The following is a 17,927-nucleotide window of genomic DNA, read 5'->3' on the forward strand; positions in this document are numbered from 1 at the left end:
TCAAAAAGCAGCGGCGGCGATGTGCTGCCGCTGCTTTTTGAGTGCTAAATCGGCCGCGGCAATGCGGTGCTTCCAGAAGTAAATCCAGAAGAGACATCATCATGGCAGGATGGTGCTGCTGCAGTCGTCTTGTTTGTGGGCTTCCTGGAGGCACCTGGTTGGCCCCTGTGTGAACAGACTGCTGGACTTGATGGGCCTGGGTCTGATCCAGCAGGGCCTTTCTTATATTCTTATGTGTGCATGTGGTCCTCCTTAAGGTCCCACAGGGCCCCCCTGATGTTACTGGGAAGAGAGTTCCACCAGGCCGGAGACATGGCCAAAAAAGCCCTGGCCCTTGTCGAGGACAGCAGCATGCTTCTACAGCCAGGGACTACCAACAAGTTGTTATCAGCAGAACACAGTGTCCTTTGTGAGGGGAGCATGTACCAGGAGAGGCGGCCCCGAAGGTACAAATTCAAGTGGGTGAAGAGGAAACGGGCTTTTCTGAAGGTGCACGAAGGGCAGAGACACTTCGATGGTAGCTGACTCCGGAACGAGGGAGAGCAAGAGATGCGGATTGAAAGGCTTCACTCGAGAGGACCGGGCCAAGGCAAAGGTCCGGATTTGTTGGGTGGACTTCGGAGCCTTACTTAGGACAGAGCTGCAGTTCCTAAAAAGGCTTGCTGGAATCCAGTGGGAGCATCAGACCTAAAACCAAAAAGAGGGAAAACAAGAGAAAAGGGGACAACTCAGCCAGGGTCACGTCATTAGGACATGAGAAGAAGAGCCCTGCTGGATCAGGCCAGCGGTCATAGAATCATAGAGTTGCAAGGGAACACCAGGGTCATCTAGTCCAACCCCCTGCACAGTGCAGGAAATTCACAACTACCTCCCGCCTACACCCCCAGTGACCAGAAGATGGCCAAGATGCCCTCCCTCTCATCATCTGCCTAAGGTTATAGAATCAGCATTGCTGACAGATGGCCATCTAACCTCTTCTTAAAAACCTCCAGGGAAGGAGAGCTCACCTCCTTCCAAGGAAGTCTGTTTCACCGAGGAGCTGCTGAGGTCCATCCAGTCCAGCATAGAATCATAGAGTTGGAAGGGACTGCCAAGGTCATCTAGTCCAACCCCCTGCACAATGCAGGAAATTCACAACTACCTCCCGCCCACACCCCCAGTGACCCCTACTCCATGCCCAGAAGATGCCCAAGATGCCCTCCCTCTCACAATCTGCCTAAGATCATAGAATCAGCATTGCTGACAGATGGCCATCTAGCCTCTTCTTAAAAACCTCCAGGGAAGGAGCACTTACCACCTCCCGAGGAAGCCTGTTCCACTGAGGAACCACTCTAACTGTTAGAAAAATCTTCCTAATGCCTAGATGGAAACTCTTTTGATTTAATTTCAACCCGTTGCTTCTATTTCGACCTTCTGGGGCAACAGAAAACAACTTTGCACTCTCCTTTCTATGACAGCCCTTCAAGTACTTGAAGATGGTAATCATGTCCCCTCTCAGTCTTCTCCTCTGCAGGTTAAACATACCCAGCTCCTTCAACCTTTCCTCCTAGGACTTGGTCTCCAGACCCCTCACCATCCTTGTTGCTCTTCTCTGGACACGCTCCAGCTTGTCTATATCTTTCTTAAATTGCGGTGCCCTGAACACAGTACTCTAGGTCTCACACAGTATCTTGTCTGACACAGTGGCCAACCAGTTCCTCTGGAGGTCCAGCAACAGGGCATAGCGTAGGGATGCCAGGTCCCTCTTTGCCACCGGCGGGAGTATTTTGGGGTGGAGCCTGAGTAGGGCGGGTTTTGGAGAGGGGAGGACTCCAATGCCATAGAGTCCAATTGCCATAGCTGCCATTTTCTCCAGGTGAACTGATCTCTGTCGCCTGGAGATCAGTTGTAACAGTAGGAGATCTCCAGCCACCACCTGGAGGTTGGCCACCCTATCTGAATCCCCATGCCAGGAGGCAACATTAGGGGAAGGCCTCAGCCTGTCTGCTAGGGTTGCCAACCTCCAGGTACTAGATCGGCACTGCGCGACTGCAGTGAAGCAGTGGCAATCATTTCGTGGCTGGCTCCGCCTCCTGCAGCCACCATTTTGTGGCAGCCGTTTCGTTGCTGCGATGTCCGAATTTCAAATGTGCCCCCAGGCTCAAAAAGGTTGGGGACCCCTGCTGTAGACAATGGAGCAGGGCCTCTGGCAATGGACTCCCCTGATCGTACACCTGTCCCACAGAGGTTTACCAGGCTTCCAACAGCAGCCATCAAAGCGATCAAATCTGGGGGCGGGGAGGGGGATCAAGTGCTTACTTGTGCCCTCGGCATAAAGGGTCTTCCCATCCACGCTCTGCACTTGACCGGAAAGGAACACCTTCCTCCCCTCTGTCCTGTCCACTTTCCCGTCGACAAGGATCACCGAACCCAGTTGGACAGGGCTGGAAGAAGAGATTGATTCGTCAAGACAATACAGATATATGGGTATCCAAGAAGCAATGAAGTTTGGGTTGGCCAGGTCCCTTTTCGTCACCGGCGGGAGGTTTTTGGGGCGGAGGGCGGGGTTTGGGGAGGGGAGGGACTTCAATGCCATAGACTCCAATTGCCAAAGCGGCCGTTTTTCTCCAGGGGAACTGGTCTCTATCGGCTGGAGATCAGTTGTAATAGCTGGAGATCTCTAGCTAGTACCTGGAGGTTGGCAACCCTACAAGTCCACCACATATAATAATAATAATAATTTATTATTAGGTCTATGACCACAGTCTTGGACCGAGGGTGGAAGAAAGGAAGGGAGGGGAAGACGAGGGAGGATGGGAAGCATAATACATAGTATAAGTTAACAATGCTAAAAATTAGGCGTCAGCCCAATAAATAAAATTCCTAACTAAAATAAACTGGGGGCGGAGCGAACTGACTAAAAGTTGCCAGAGGTAGGCGTTGAGAGTTCTTTCTTCTTAAGAGCAGCCACTCTGGCCAAAAAGCGGGCAACGTTCGATGTGGCTGCACCATTAGTTGAGTCGCCAAGCAAAAAAGGCAACACCCAGGCATGTAGAGGGAGGTTCAAGCTGGTGTGGATTGGAGCAATAAGAGCATCTCTATCTTGAGACCAGCGAGGACAGCGGAGCATCAGATGGTCCAACGTTTCAATTTCGCCCGTGTTACATGGGCAGAGACGGTCCGGAAAAGGTATCCCGGTATATCTGCCCAACATGACCATGGATGGAAAGGCATTTAAACGAGCTAAAAGGAGAGCCCTACGATGTGAGAAGATTGAAACCGTAGAGTGGAAGCTTCTCTGGTGGGGGGAGTCCCAAGACCAGACCGGAGCAAGTACAACTGGCCCTTCCAACCGTACTGGCCCAATCTAACATTTAAAATTTGCATCCTTAAACACTAAGGACCAATCCTCATTTAAGATCTTCTTTTATAATTGTTTACAGCTTGCTTTCCAAATACTATTCCTCGTGGTTTTCAGTCATTCTATTGGGAGGGGAAATCTTTTTTCTGACATACTAGTCCAGGTGGACACAGAGATACCTAAGATTAACAACTGAAACATATCAGGAGCTGTTGACCGCTCAAAGAAGGCGTACCGAAATTTAATGATTGATTGATATATTGGTCTATCAAGGTCAGTCTGATTTCCTGTGAATGGCGGCAACTCTCCAGGTTCTTGGGAGAGAGTTCTTTCACATGACCTATCACCTGGTGTCTTTAACCGAAGATGCTGGGAGTTGAACCTGGGACCTCCTGCATGCAAAACAGGACTCTAAGAACTGATTCCCCACCAGCTGTTGGAAGAGAAGCAAACGTGTTCCTTTGGCAAACCCCGATTGTACGTAGGGAATTTAACAATTCTGAGCAACTTCAGCAGGCTGATCAGAAACTTTCGCAAGAATGATATCAAGAGGGCATAGAAGAGAACATAAGAAAGGCCATGCTGGATCAGACCAAGGCCCATCAAGTCCAGCAGTCTGTTCACACAGTGGCCAGCCAGGTGCCACCAGGAAGCCCACAAACAAGACGACTGCAGCAGCACCATCCTGCCTGTGTTTCATAGCAATTAATATAATAGGCCTGCTCCTCTGACCCTGGAGAGAATAGGTATGCATCATGACTAGCATCCATTTTTACTAACAGCCATGAATACTCCTCCATGAATATGTCCACTCCCCTCTTAAAGCCTTCCAAGTTGGCAGCCATCACCTCATCCATCGTATAACTATGCGTTATGTGAAGAAATACTTCCTCCACCCGTTTCCTCGGCCTCAGTAGCTCCAAATCTACATACCTCTTATAGTTTATGCTGAGGTTGGCAGTTAGAAACGCACTGGTGGTAAAGAGGGCACATTGCGACCAGGTGGTATCGAGAATGGTGGCGATAGGCCCACCGTGCACGAACCTGGAATGCAGAGGTCAGAAAATGAAGCAGAGATGAAGACGGAGCGTGGTCCTTTCTTACCAGAGGATATGTTAGGAGGGGGGAGAGGAGGAGAAGGAGGAGGAGGAGGAGTTGGTTTTTATATGCCGACTTTCACTGCCATTTAAGGAAGAATAAACCGGCTTACATTCACCTTCCCTTCCCTTCCCCACAACAGTGTTAGAAAATCTCTAGAGCTTAATTTGATTGATTCCTCCTCCAGAATCAGCCCCTCCCTTCTGTTGACAGTTACTCTAACTGACTGACGCTGCTAACTGCCACGGACAACGGTCTGCCTCACACTCTCTCTCAAGATGTTACCCTGTTTTAGTTAAGATGAGGTAAAAGTTATGGAAACCTCTTTATGAACATTTATTAAGACAGTTTTTCTTAAACATTTGGTACGTGTGCTATTCAAAATTCCTCCACATTCATAGAATTGGCTAAAGACTCTGCTGTTAAAAGGTGGAACATCCCGCATCTAGTGAGTGCTGGGATATTACCCCACAAGAAGGGATTGGATTATTTTCCTTTTTCCTTCCAACAAACAGACACGGCACCCTGTGGGGTTGAGAGAGCTGTGACTAGCCCAAGGTCACCCAGCTAGCTTCGTGTGGAGGAGTGGGGAAACAAACCCAGTTCACCAGATTAGCCTCCACCGTTCATGTGGAGGAGTGGGGAATCAAACCCGGTTCTCCAGATCAGGCTCCACCGCTCCAAACCACCGCTCTTAACCACTACACCACGCTGGCTCTCACATCAAAGAGACGGCCTGTTTCGTTATCTGGTGAAGTGTTATCAGTCCCCATACTAGGGTTGCCACCCCTGGCCACCAGCAGGGGATGAGGGGATGGGGTTGCCAGATCCAGGATGGGAAACTCCTGGAGATTTGGGGATGGATACTGGGAAGGACCAGAACCTCAACAGAGTACAATGCCATAGAGTCCAACCTCCAAAGCATCCATTTTCTCCAGGGGAACTGATCTCTGTAGTCAGCCCATGAGCTGTATTTCCAGGGGGATCCCCATGTCCCGCCTGGAGGCTGGCATCCCTCGCCCATACTCTGCCAGTCTTTGGGGTGCCATAGAATCATAGAGTTGGCAGGGACCACCAGGGTCATCTAGTCCAACCTCCTGCCCCATGCAGGAATTTCACAACTACCTCCCCCCCCACACACCCCAGTGACCCCTACTCCATGCCCAGAAGATGGCCAAGATGCCCTCCCTCTAACTGCCCATCTCAGCCCATCCCTCCCCAGAACTGCCACATCATGCCTGCCGTTTGCCCCTCATTCCCACGACACCACGATTCACAAAGCCTTACCCGGGAGGCCCTTCCAGGTAGGGACCCAGCTGGGCGAGGCACACCATCCTTTTCTGCGACGGGTTCAAAAACATCACGTATTCAAAACCGAGACCTTCACTGTCGAGGTTCCGCAAGAAGAACCGGGTGTCTCTGCCCTTCTTCTTTGGGTCCAGATGTTGCTTTATAGATTCTGCGGGGGAAGTGAGGCGCGATGAAGCAGTTGGTGGCAGAGACCTAATACTGGCATCGTTGTGAGAGTGTGCCAAGGAAGCTAGAAATTTCCTGAATCTACTGGATCCAATCACCTGTGTGGGGTGGGGGGAAGGAGGAGGAGGAGTTGTTGGTTTTTAAGTGCTGACTTTCTCTACCTTTTAAGGAGAATCAAACCAGTTTACAATCTCCTTCCCTTCCTCTCCCCACAACAGATGCCTTGTGAGCTAGGTGGGGCTGAGAGAGCTCTAAGAGAACTGTGACTGGCCCACGGTCACCCATCTGGCTTCATGTGTAGGGTTGCCAGGTCCCTCTTCGTCACTGGCAGGAGGTTTTTGGGGTGGAACCTGAGGAGGGCAGGGTTTGGGGAGGGGAGGGGCTTCAATGCCATAGAGTCCAATGGCCAAAGTGGCCATTTTCTCCAGGTGAACTGATCTCTATCAGCTGGAGATCAGTTGTGATAGCAGGAGATCTCCAGCTAGTACCTGGAGGTTGTCAAGCCTAGTGGCCCATCTATAAAGTGTAAAGTGCCAACAATTTTGTAAAGTGCCAACAACTGGAATATATTTTTGTTTTTGTTTTTTTGAGTTTTGAGTCTTACTTGGTGTATGCATGCAATATACTTATCTTGGGCAGCTAGATTTTATTACTCAATTTTCTACAGCTTATGGTATTTTGAACTGAGAGCCTCGTGCTGCTGTTTCTTCTAGTACCTGGAAGCTGGCAACCATTTTAATGTGGAGAAATGGGGAATCAAACCTGGTTCTCCAGATTAGGTCTGCCACTCTTAACCACTATGCCAAATAATATGTTTTGGGCTGTGTTGGGCTATATCATTTGTTCCCACGTGAATGAGCAAGAAAGGATAATAATGTGTGGGCATGATGAGTGGTCTTGATGGTCAAAGAAGCTTAGCTCCTTCCCTTCCCCTCTCCACAACAGACAACTTGTGAGATAGGTGGGACTGAGAGAGTTCAGAGAGAACTGTGACTAGCCCAAGGTCACCCAGCAGACTTCTGGTGGACTCTGATCTGGAGAACCGGGTTTGATTCCCCTCTCCTCCACATGAGCGGCGGAGGCTAATCTGGGGAACTGGATTTGTTTCCCCACTCCTATACCCGAAGCCAGCTGGGTGACCTTGGGCTAGTCACAGCCCTCTTAGAGCTCTCTCAGACCCACCTACCTCACAGGGTGTCTGTTGTGGGGAGGGGAAGGGATAGTGATTGTAAGCCGGTTTGATTCTTCCTTAAGTGGTAGAGAAAGTCTGCATATAAAAACCAACTCTTCTTCTTCTTCATGTGGAGGAGTGAGGAAACCAACCCAGTCCACCACTCTTCACCACTATACTGCATTGTTGTTATTTAAAGAAAAACCAGAATAAACTTTACTTATGTGCAGCTTCAAAAAGAAGCTTTATTAAATACTGCAATACAGTACCAAGCTTAAAACAATTGATGGATAAAATAAATCATGTTGATGAATCTACGGTCTTATTGCATGTCACTGATAGATTCCTTTAATAAGAGTAGATTTTCAAAATGTGTTTCTGTAATATATTTAGAAAAATAAGAGTTGGTTTTCATACGCCGACTTTTTCTGCCTTTTTAAGGAGAATCAAACCGGCTTACAATTGCCTTTCTTTCCTCTCCCTACAACAGGCACCTTGTGAGGTAGGTGGGGCTGAGAGAGTTCGGACAGAACTGTGACCAGCCCAAGGTCACCCAGCTGGCTTCATGTGGAGGAGTGGGGAATCGAACCTGTTTCTCCAGAGTAGAGTCCGCCGCTCATGTGGAGGGGTGGGGAATCAAACCAGTTCTCTAGATTAGAATCCGCTGCTCTTAACCACCGCTCTTAACCACTAGACCACACTGGCAGGATAAGCCAAGGGGGTGAGGGTGGGAACCATACACAAAGTCTGAACCAAAGTATTACATGCACAGAGAGAATCCAGAGGGTTGTGTATATACCAAATATTAGAATCTACTGTAAGGCAGCAAAATTAGCCATAATGAAAAAGTGGAAAAATTGAGACATAGCTTGTTTGATATCTATAAAAAGGGGCAGTAAAGGAAAAGTATTATCTCAGTATTATCTTTCCCAGTGGTGTGATGTAAATTAAAACTCTCTCCATTCACCTCATTTTACTACCAACAAACAGCCTCAGGAACTGGTGGAAAGAGACACACAGACAACCGGAGAAACGTGATTTGTTTTTTGTAGATGGGTTCTTCTATAATGACCCATTATCATGTTGTGAACCCTGGAGATTTTGGGGGTGGAGCTGGAGGAGGGTGAGGTTTGGGGAGGGGAGGGACCTCCATGCTATAGAGTCCAATTGCCCAAACAGCCACTTTCTCCAAGTGAACTGATCTCTGTTGGCTGGAGATCAGTTGTAATAGCAGGAGACCTCCAGCCACCACCTGGAGGTTGGCAACCCTATGGGTGCCTCACTTGTCCCAAGGGTATCTAGGAATTATGGCACGATCTTATTAATTTTATGGGATTTCTCCTCATTTATATGCATTATGTTGACATTCATGGGCATCTTTTTGTTTCTATAGTCCTCACAAGTGCATCAACGAAGAGAGTTTTTGATGTCGATTTTGTGAGGAGCCAGGATAAGGACCATTAAGATGAAAGCAATGTTTTTACCCAAACGGAAGGAATGAAAAACAGAGCTCCTTGCCTGAAACACTCTCCTCGGCACGCCGATGCGAAGGCATCCTTCTCCACGTCCCGTCTTTACACATCTCCATGAATTTGTCAAACTGATCCATCATCTCTTTGCTCCAGCTGGAATTGGGGAGGGCGTAATCCTTCGGCTTCCTGGATGGAAGAGGCCGGACCTGAAAGTAAAGTCAGAGAACATGCATGCGCGTGTGCGTTAGTGTGCACGGATTAGAGAAATATTTTACTCCTTCACTGCCAAGGAAACATAGAGAAATATAAGCAGCAGTTTCAGGGCATGCAAAAAAGAAATATTTCTCAGTATGGAGAAGATCACAGCATCACAGAGTTGGAAGGGACCACTAGGGTCATCTAGTCCGACCCCCTGTACAATGCAGGAAATTCACAACTACCTTCCCTCCACACCCCCAGTGACCCCCTACTCCATGCTCAGAAGATGGCCAAGATGCCCTCCCTCTCATCATCTGCCTAAGGTCATAGAATCAGCATTGCTGTCAGATGCTTAAAAACCTCCAGGGAAGGAGAGTTCACCACCTCCCGAGGAAGCCTGCTCCACTGAGGAACCACTCTAACCATTAGAAAGTTCTTCCTAATGTCTAGACAGAAACTCTATTGATTTAATTTCAACCTGTTGATTCTGGTCCGACCTTCTGGGGCAACAGAAAACAACTCGGCACCATCCTTTCTATGACAGCCCTTCAAGTACTTGAAGTTGGTTATCATATCCCCTCTCAGTCTTCTCCTCTCCAGGCTAAACATACCCAGCTTCTTCAACCTTCCTCATAGGACTTAGTCTCCAGACCCCTCACCATCTTTGTTGCCCTCCTCTGGAAACGTTCCAGCTTGTCTGCATCCTTCTGAAATTGCGGTGCCCAAAACACAATACTCTAGGTGAGGTCTAACCAGAGCAGAGAAAAGTGATACCATCACTTCGCGTGATCTGGACACTATACTTCTGTTGATGCAACCCAAGATCGCATTTGCCTTTTTAGCTACTGCATCACACTGCTGACTCATGTTCAGTGTTTGGTCTACTAAGACCCAGAGATCCTTTTCACACACACTACTGCTCAGACAAGTCTCCCCCATCCTATAATTATGCATTTGATTTTTCCTACCTAAATGCAGAACTTTACATTTGTCTCTGTTGAAATGCATTTTATTGGTTTTAGCCCAGTTCTCCAGCCTGTCAAGATCACCCTGTATCCTGGCTCTGTCTTCTACTGTATTTGCTACCCCACCCAATGTAGCATCATCTGCAGATTTAATAAGCATCCCCTCTATTCCTTCATCCAAATCAGTTATAAAGGTTGTCTGCAGCCTTCTTAAATTGCGGCGCCCAAAACTGAACGCAATACTCTAGGTGAGGTCTAACCAGAGCAGAGTAACACGATAAAGGAAAGATAGCGGTTATGTTTCATTTTAAAAGCAAGGGCGCTTTTCGCAGTTCTGCTTCTGGTCTCTGCCTGTACTCACCATGGCACTGCAGAGTGACTTGTGGGTGGAATGTTGCAAGACCTGTTTGGACGCGGCAACCCAGGGGGCATTTCTGGGGGGGCCCCAGCAGCCAAGACGCTGCACCCCGCGGACACAGCTCCTCAGCATCGTAGGCACCTGTACCACACCTTCTGGGGTGAATGGGCTTCTGCTCTTATGGCTCATGGGGTGGGACTGTAGAGATGGGTCACTTGACACGAGCCCAATCCGGCTTTCCTTGAGGAGCTGCCGTTGACAGGAGGCTCCTCCCAGAGCCTTTCATGTGCACCAGGGGGAAACGTTCCCAGACCGATGCAAAACCAGAATTGCAAGGAGACAAATGGTCACCTTTGTGCTTTGCTTAGGGTTGCCAACCTCCAGGTACTAGGTAGAGATCTCCTGGTATTACAACTGATCTCCAGCTGATAGAGATCAGTTCCCCTGGAGAAAGTGGCTGCTTCGGCCATTGGACTCTATGGCATTGAAGTCCCTCCCCAAACCCTGCCCTCCTCAGGCTCCGCCCTAAAAAACTCCCGCCAGTGGTGAAGAGGGACCTGGCAACCCTAGTTTTGCTATTGAGGCATCCCTGTAAGGTACATTTTTTAAAAAAGGGATCCTGGTCCTAGTTCACCCAATGAAATTCATCCCCAAGCAATTATTGGAACCCAGGTCTCCCCAGTCTGGAGAACCAGGTATGATTCCCCACTCCTCCACATGAGCTGCGGACGCTAATCTGGTGAACCGGCTTGGTTTCCCCACTCCTCCACATGAAACCAGCTGGGTGACCTTGAGCCAGTCACAGCTCTCTCAGCCCCACCTACCTGACAGGGGGTCTGTTGTGGGGAGGGGAAGGGAAGGCGATTGTAAGCCGGTTTGATTCTCCCTTAAGTGGTAGAGAAAGTTGGCATATAAAAACCAACTCTTCTTCTTCTGAGCCAGAATGAGCAGGTCCCCAGCAGGAGCATATGAAAGGTCCGTGTGTGTGTGTATGTGTGTGTGTGTGTGTGTGTGTGTGTGTGTGTGTGTGTGTGTGTGTGTGAGTGTGTAAGGTGGCATCAAAAAGGTGGAATTACTGTTAGGTGGATGTGTAACTGGTTGACAGATTGCACCCAAAGAGTGCTTGTTAATGGTTCCTCATCCACGTGGAGGGGAGTGACGAGTGGAGTGCCTCAGGGATCTGTCCTGGGCCCTGTGTTGTTCAACATCTTTATAAATGATTTGGATGAAGGAATAAAGGGGATGCTTATTAAATTTGCAGATGTTACTAAATTGGGAGGGGGAGCAAATATGGTAGAAGACAGAGCCCGGATACAAGATGATCTTGACAGGCTGGAGAATTGGGCTAAAACTAATAAAATACACTTCAATAAAGATAAATGTAAAGTTCTGCATTTAGGTAGGAAAAATTGAATGCATGATTATAGGATGATGGAGACTAGTCTCAGCCGTAGTGTGAGCGAAAAGGATCTTGGGGTCTTAGTAGACCAAACACTGAACCTGAGTCAGCAGTGTGATGCGGCAGCTAAAAAGGCAAATGCGATCTTGGGTTGCATCAACAGAAGTATAGTGTCCAGATCACACGAAGTGATGGCATCACTTTACTCTGCTCTGGTTAGACCTCACCTACAGTATTGTGTTCAGTTCTGGGCACCGCAATTTAAGAAAGATGTAGACAAGCTGGAATGTATCCAAAGGAGGGCAACAGAGATGGTGAGGGGTCTGGAGACCAAGTCCTAGGAGGAAAGGTTGAAGGAGCTGGGTATGTTTCGCCTAAAGAGGAGAAGACTGAGAGGGGATATGATAACCATCTTCAAATACTTGAAGGGCTGTCATATAGAGGATGGTGCCAAGTTGTTTTCTGTTTCCCCAGAAGGTCGGACCAGAACCAACGGGTTGTAATTAAACCAAAAGAGTTTCTGTTTAGACATTGGGAAGAATTTTCTAACAGAGCGGTTCTTCAGTGGAGCAGGCTTCCTCGGGAGGTGGCAAGCTCTCCTTCCCTGGAGGTTTTTAAGCAGAGGCTAGATGGCCATCTGTCAGCAATGCTGATTCTATGACCCTAGGCAGATCATGAGAGGGAGGGCACCATGGCCATCTTCTGGGCATGGAGAATGGGTCACTGGGGGTGTGGGTGGGGAGGTAGTTGTGTATTTTGTGCATTGTTCAGGGGGTCGGACTAGATGACCCTGGTGTTCCCTTCCAACTCTATGATTCTATGATTCTAACCGCTCTTCATAGGGCAGTTGCTCTAGCCCCCTGATCATTTTGGTTGCTCTTTTCTGCACCTTCTCAAGCTCTGCAATGTCCTTTTTTCAGGTGCGGCGACCAGAACTTTACACGGTATTCCGAGTGTGGTCTCACCATAAATTTGTACAAGGGCAAGTTGCTCAACTGCTGAGCAAGGCTTTTGAGCCCCAGGCAACATATATCTACAGCAGTCATCAATGTATTTCTTTGCAGCAATTGCCTCTGCCTGCAGAGTTAATAGACCATCAGCCCGGATCTTGCCTTCCACTGATACAGAGGGATAAGAAGGTACTTATGGGAGGCAGCAGGACAGGGTCCAGATTTTTAGGGGCCCCAGGCAGACGGTTCCAGGGCCCCCCATCCCCTCCTCCACGTACTACTAGGCATTCATGCCCTCCTTCCCTCCCTCCCACCTACATGCCCCCACCTGCTTGGGTGTTAGGGTTGCCAACCACCAGGTGGTGGCTGGAGATCTCCCGCTATTACAGCTGATCTCCAGGCGACAGAGATCGGTTCACCAGGAGAAAATGGCTGTTTTGGAAGGTCGACTCTGTGGCGTTATACCCCGTAGTCCTTCCCCTCCCCAAACTCCCCCCTTCTCAGGCTCCAACTCCAAAAATCTCCAGGTATTTTGCAACCCATGTTACGCCAAGCACAAGAGGTCTCCTTTATTTGGGGAAACTAGCTGAAGACTAGATAGAGCTATGCAAGAGGTTGGCAAAGGGTTGCCAGGTCCCTCTTTGCCACCGGCGGGAGGTTTTTGGGGTGGAGCCTGAGGAGGGTGGGGTTTGGGGAGGGGAGGGGCTTCAATGCCATAAAGGCCAATTGCCAAAGTGGCCATTTTCTCCAGGGGAACTGATCTCTATCAGCTGGAGATCAGTTGTAATAGCAGGAGATCTCCAGCCACTACCTGGAGGTTGGCAACCCTAGGCTGGTGAGGGGACCTTTTAACCAATTCTGCCCCTAGGTGAGGTAGACAGATTGAGAGCAACCCAATAACGAGGAGGCTTTTATGAATTTTGAGGGTTTTATTAAAAGTAATCAAATAGGGTAAACACACACACACACACACACACACACACAAACAATACCCAACACAGAGAGAGCTAAGAAAGTAAAGGTTTGAGATTCCCAAGCAGGCTACATTCACCTTCCTGCAGAACGAGGTTCCAGAATAGCAGCTGCAAGAGGGGATGGGAGGGAAAGGATTGCACGCCAGGTGTAGGGCTCACATCTTGTGTAAAATGGCAGCCAGGTAAAAAAGGTAATGCTAGTTCCCTGTGCAAGCACCAGGTCATTCCCTGACCCATAGGTGACGTCACATCCCGATGTTTACTAGGCAGACTATTATGTTTATGGGGTGGTTTGCCATTGCCTTCCCCAGTCATCTTCCCTTCACCCCCAGCAAGCTGGGTACTCATTTGACCGACCTCGGAAGGATGGAAGGCTGAGTCGACCTTGAGCCGGCTACCTGAAACCTACTTCCGTCGGGATCGAACTCAGGTCGTGAGCAGAGCTTGGACTGCAGTACTGCAGCTCACCACCCTGCGCCACGGGGCTCCTAAAAGTGGCCGCCAGCTACTGTGGCAAATGGAGATATTTTTATACCCAAGGAGGGGGAGGAGGAGCAGGTATGGTCTCCCTGCAGTTGGCAACGCCTGGTGAGGGCTGAGAATGACTGGCTAGGGCTTTTGATTCGAATTTCCCCCAATTCGGCTGTTTTCAGAATTCAAACAAAGGCAGGAAAACGACGAGCCAAATTTGGCGAGTTCGGGGCGCGCCGAATAAATTTGGCAAATTCGGGGGCTTAGATTCAGCAGCATAACCGTCAGTTAGTAAGCAGCATTCTCCCGCGACCAATGGTGGCCAAACTGGGTCATCTCCTGGCCAATCAGAGCAGGGATTGTCACTTTTGAAATGGCCAGGAGAAAAGTCTAAAAACTCCCGTCCCTCCCCTCCCATCCCGACTGTATTCATTGCCTTCCAGTTTGGTGGCGGTGCTGCTGAGAGATCCGATTCCTGAGTGGGCCAAGCTGCTGGTGCTTCCCGTAATAGGACTGGATTTACTTCTCCTCTGTGCTCCTGCTGGAAGACATCCACACAGTTTGATTTTGGGGGTTTTTCTCTATACCTTTTCTCCAGTGTGTGTGTGGGGGGGAGCAGAGTCTGTGTGTGTGGGGGGGAGCAGTTTCTGTGGGTGGGTGGGGAAGCAAAAGGGGGCTTTCACCCATTCTGCCGGGGGGGTGTGCCCGCTCGCCTCTGCGGGAGTGTGTGTTCTGCTTTTAAAGTTTTAAACTTCAAAGTTGAGTCTGTGCGGCGGCTAGCGAGTCTCTCTCCGCTCAGCACCCGGGCCGCATCTCCTCCTCCTTGGTTTTTTTCTCGTTTGGGGTTGAGCTGAGCAGTACTGGTTTGAAGGGGGTCTTTCGCCCGTTCTGCAGAGGGTGTCTGCCCGCTCGCCTCTGCGGGAGTGTGTGCTGTGCTCTGCTTTTGTTTTTTGCCCCTAGCCTGGGGTTGAGTGCGACAGTGCGGCTTGCATGAGTCTCTCCCCAGCGCCGCTTGGCACCTGCGCCTCCTCCTCCTTGGTTTTTTTCCCGTTTGGGGCTGAGCCATACTGGTTTGAGAGGGGGGGACCTTTATGGCTTTATTCCATTGAGGGAATGGAATAAAGATGCACATTAAGGATGGGGGGGACCCCTTCCGGGCCCAATAATTCCGGACCCTGTGACCCAATCTTCACAAAACTTGGGGGTTCTTGCAAGAAGGGTCCCCTCAAACTACGCTGAAAGGTTGGGACCTCTACCTCCAAACATGCTTCCCCCCGAGCCGCGGAAAGGTGTGAATGTGTTTTTAATGGCTTTAAATGGCCAAATTTTCCCCCGAACTCTGAATCTCGCGCCGAATTCCATGGATCCAAATCGGGGGAGTTCGGACTTCGGCATTTCCCAAATCAAAATGGGCCAAATTTTGCCGAATCCAAATTTTACCGAATTTTTTATTTCAACAGCCCTATGACTGGCCATTGCAACTCAAACAAAGGTTTGATTGCTTCACAAGTATTGGAATAATATAGAGAGAAAAGACAGTAGCTGGGGCAAAAGAGATTTAATGGCCAGTTGATATCAGCCATTGATAACCTGCGTGTAAGCATGGGGTGGAGAGGATGTACAAGATGAGATAAGCCAGCTGTCAGGCTGTCCCAGGAAAGGAATTCCAGGTGTGACAGGGAGCGGTGATTGTTCTCTCTCCAGTTGTCAGGCAGATGTTGATAAGAGGAGCCAATTTGATGGCCATACAAAACGTAGCAAAGTCCTTCCATTGTTTCAGTAGGCGTCGTCCTTCCACAGCTCTGGGGTGGCCAGGTGAAGATAAGAGGTTCTTCTCTCTCCAGTTGTCAGGCAGATCTTGATAGAGGAGCCGATTTGATGGCTATACAAAACGTGGCAAAGTCCTTCCATTGTTTGAGTAGGTGTGGTCCTTCCACAGCTCTGGGGATGGCCAGGTTAAGAGAAGAGGTTATTTTCTCCAGTGGAGTGAAACTTTTTCTAATATGGAGTCCAGGACACTTCTTGTCTTTGACATCCAGCACTGCTTGCCTACGGAAAGGTTCCACCTCAATCCTGCACATTTCTTTCTGTCCAGTCCTGTACATCTGTATGTATGCCAGGAACTCTGGGTCCTTTTCCAGCACAGCATGCCTTCTGGATGGTACTCTTCAGTCCTGAGAACTGATTTTTTGTGTGCCAGGAATGCTGGGTATACAGGGGTCCTGCCACAGTCCCCCCTCCCAGAAAGGTTGATGGCAGATGCATCAATCTTTCCACTATCACTTCTGGTCTTTGGTCCGTTGGCGTTGCGCTCCCTCTGTGAGTGGGGGTGTGAAGGAGCAGATAGGCAGAAGGACAAAGAGAAGGAGAAGAAATGGATCCCTTGTGTGTGTGTGTTAAGTGCCATCAAGTCGTTTCCAACTCATGGTGACCCTATGAATCAATGTCCTCCAAAGTGTCCTATCCTTAACAGCCTTGCTCAGATCTTGCAAATTGAGGGCCGTGGCTTTATTTATAGAGTCAATCCATCTCTTGGGTCTTCCTCTTTTCCTGCTGCCTTCCACTTTTCCTAGCATGATTGTCTTTTCCAGTGACTCTTGTCTTCTCATAATATGTCCAAAGTACGACAGCTGCTTCAGTTTAGTCATTTTAGCTTCTAGGGTCAGTTCAGGCTTGATTTGATCTAAAACCCACTTGTTTGGTTTTTTTGGGGTGGTCCAGGGTATCTGTAACACTCTCCTCCAACACCACATTTGAAAGGAATCTACTTTCTTCCTATCAGCTTTCTTCATTGTCCAGCTCTCACACCCATACATAGTAATAGGGAATACGATGACCAGGTATGGTCGGGATTGAAGGAGGAGCAAGTATGGTCTCCCTGCAGAGAATGACTGGTCATTGCCACTCAGACAAAGGTTTGATTGCTTCTCAAGTATTGGTATATTATAGAAAGAAAAGACAGGAGCTGGGGCAATACAAGAGGAACAGAGGATCGATGGCTAGTTGATATCAGCCATTGATAAACTGCGTGTATGCATGGGGTGGAAAGGATCTTGCTTCTCAAGTATTGGGATATTGGGGGTTACCACACTTGTATTCCCACCGATGTATTAAGAGTTTGCAAATTTTATAAAAAATAATGTTCGCACTTTGTTTGGCCCCTTTAGCTGTGAAGACGTCTTCCAACCATTTACAGTATAAGCCGTGGTATCCAAAAACCCTTTTAAAGCGATGTTTTTTATAATATTTTCAAAACTCTTAATACATCGCTGGGAATACAAAGTGTGGTAACCCCCATTCTACAGAGAAAAGACAGGAGCTGGGGCAATACAAGAGGAATAGAGGTTCGATGGCCAGTTGATATCAGCCATTGATAAGCTGCTTGTAAGCATGGGGTGGAGAGGATCTACAAGATGAGATAAGCCAGCTGTCAGGCTGTCCCAGGAAGGGAATTCCAGGTGTGACAGGGAGTGGTCATTGTTCTCTCTCCAGTTGTCAGGCAAATGTTGATAAGAGGAGCCAATTTGATGGCTATACAAAACGTAGCAAAGTCCTTCTATTGTTTGAGTAGGTGTCGTCCTTCCACAGCTCTGAGGGTGGCCAGGTGAAGAGAATGTCGGGGTTCATGCCTTTCAGTGCCTAAGCTCTTGACCCCTTCCTGAGAAGGAATATGTTATCTTATTTAGATAGACACCTCCTGAGCAGGAATCAACAGTTACCAAAAGTAAGCTTTTCCTTGAGATGCGCCAATAAATTTATGAAAAGGGACATAAATGTAAGTACAATTCAGTTATTTTACATCACATAATATATGCTTATAGTTTGGTTACAAAGTCTTAAAATTTTATATAAGTTTAGACATCATCAGTCTTAAAACATGTTCACGTTGCAAGCAATCTTTAACAATCTCTATGCCTCTATAAAAGAGTATCTTATCTTAATATAGTAATGATATTTCATTAAGAATATAAATCAGTTACAGAAATCTTGTAACATATGGTTAGTGCAATGCACATATTAAAATCATATCAATTCAAAGTACTTAAAATATCATA

General features: G+C 48.4%; 1 protein-coding gene across 1 annotated transcript; it reads right to left on the reverse strand.

Annotated features, from left to right (window-relative positions):
- LOC130480911 (acyl-coenzyme A thioesterase THEM4-like) lies at nucleotides 1-10,210 on the reverse strand. Its single transcript, XM_056853534.1, has 7 exons — nucleotides 10,082-10,210; nucleotides 8,604-8,763; nucleotides 5,726-5,897; nucleotides 4,274-4,384; nucleotides 2,299-2,423; nucleotides 427-662; nucleotides 1-69 (listed from the first exon to the last, which is right to left on the reverse strand). The coding sequence occupies exons 1-7, from the start codon at nucleotides 10,208-10,210 to the stop codon at nucleotides 1-3; spliced, it is 1,002 nt and encodes a 333-aa protein (XP_056709512.1).
- Nucleotides 10,211-17,927: the final 7,717 nt, after the last annotated feature.

The sequence above is a fragment of the Euleptes europaea genome, chromosome 7, assembly GCF_029931775.1.
Source record: "Euleptes europaea isolate rEulEur1 chromosome 7, rEulEur1.hap1, whole genome shotgun sequence".
Taxonomy (NCBI): domain Eukaryota; kingdom Metazoa; phylum Chordata; class Lepidosauria; order Squamata; family Sphaerodactylidae; genus Euleptes; species Euleptes europaea.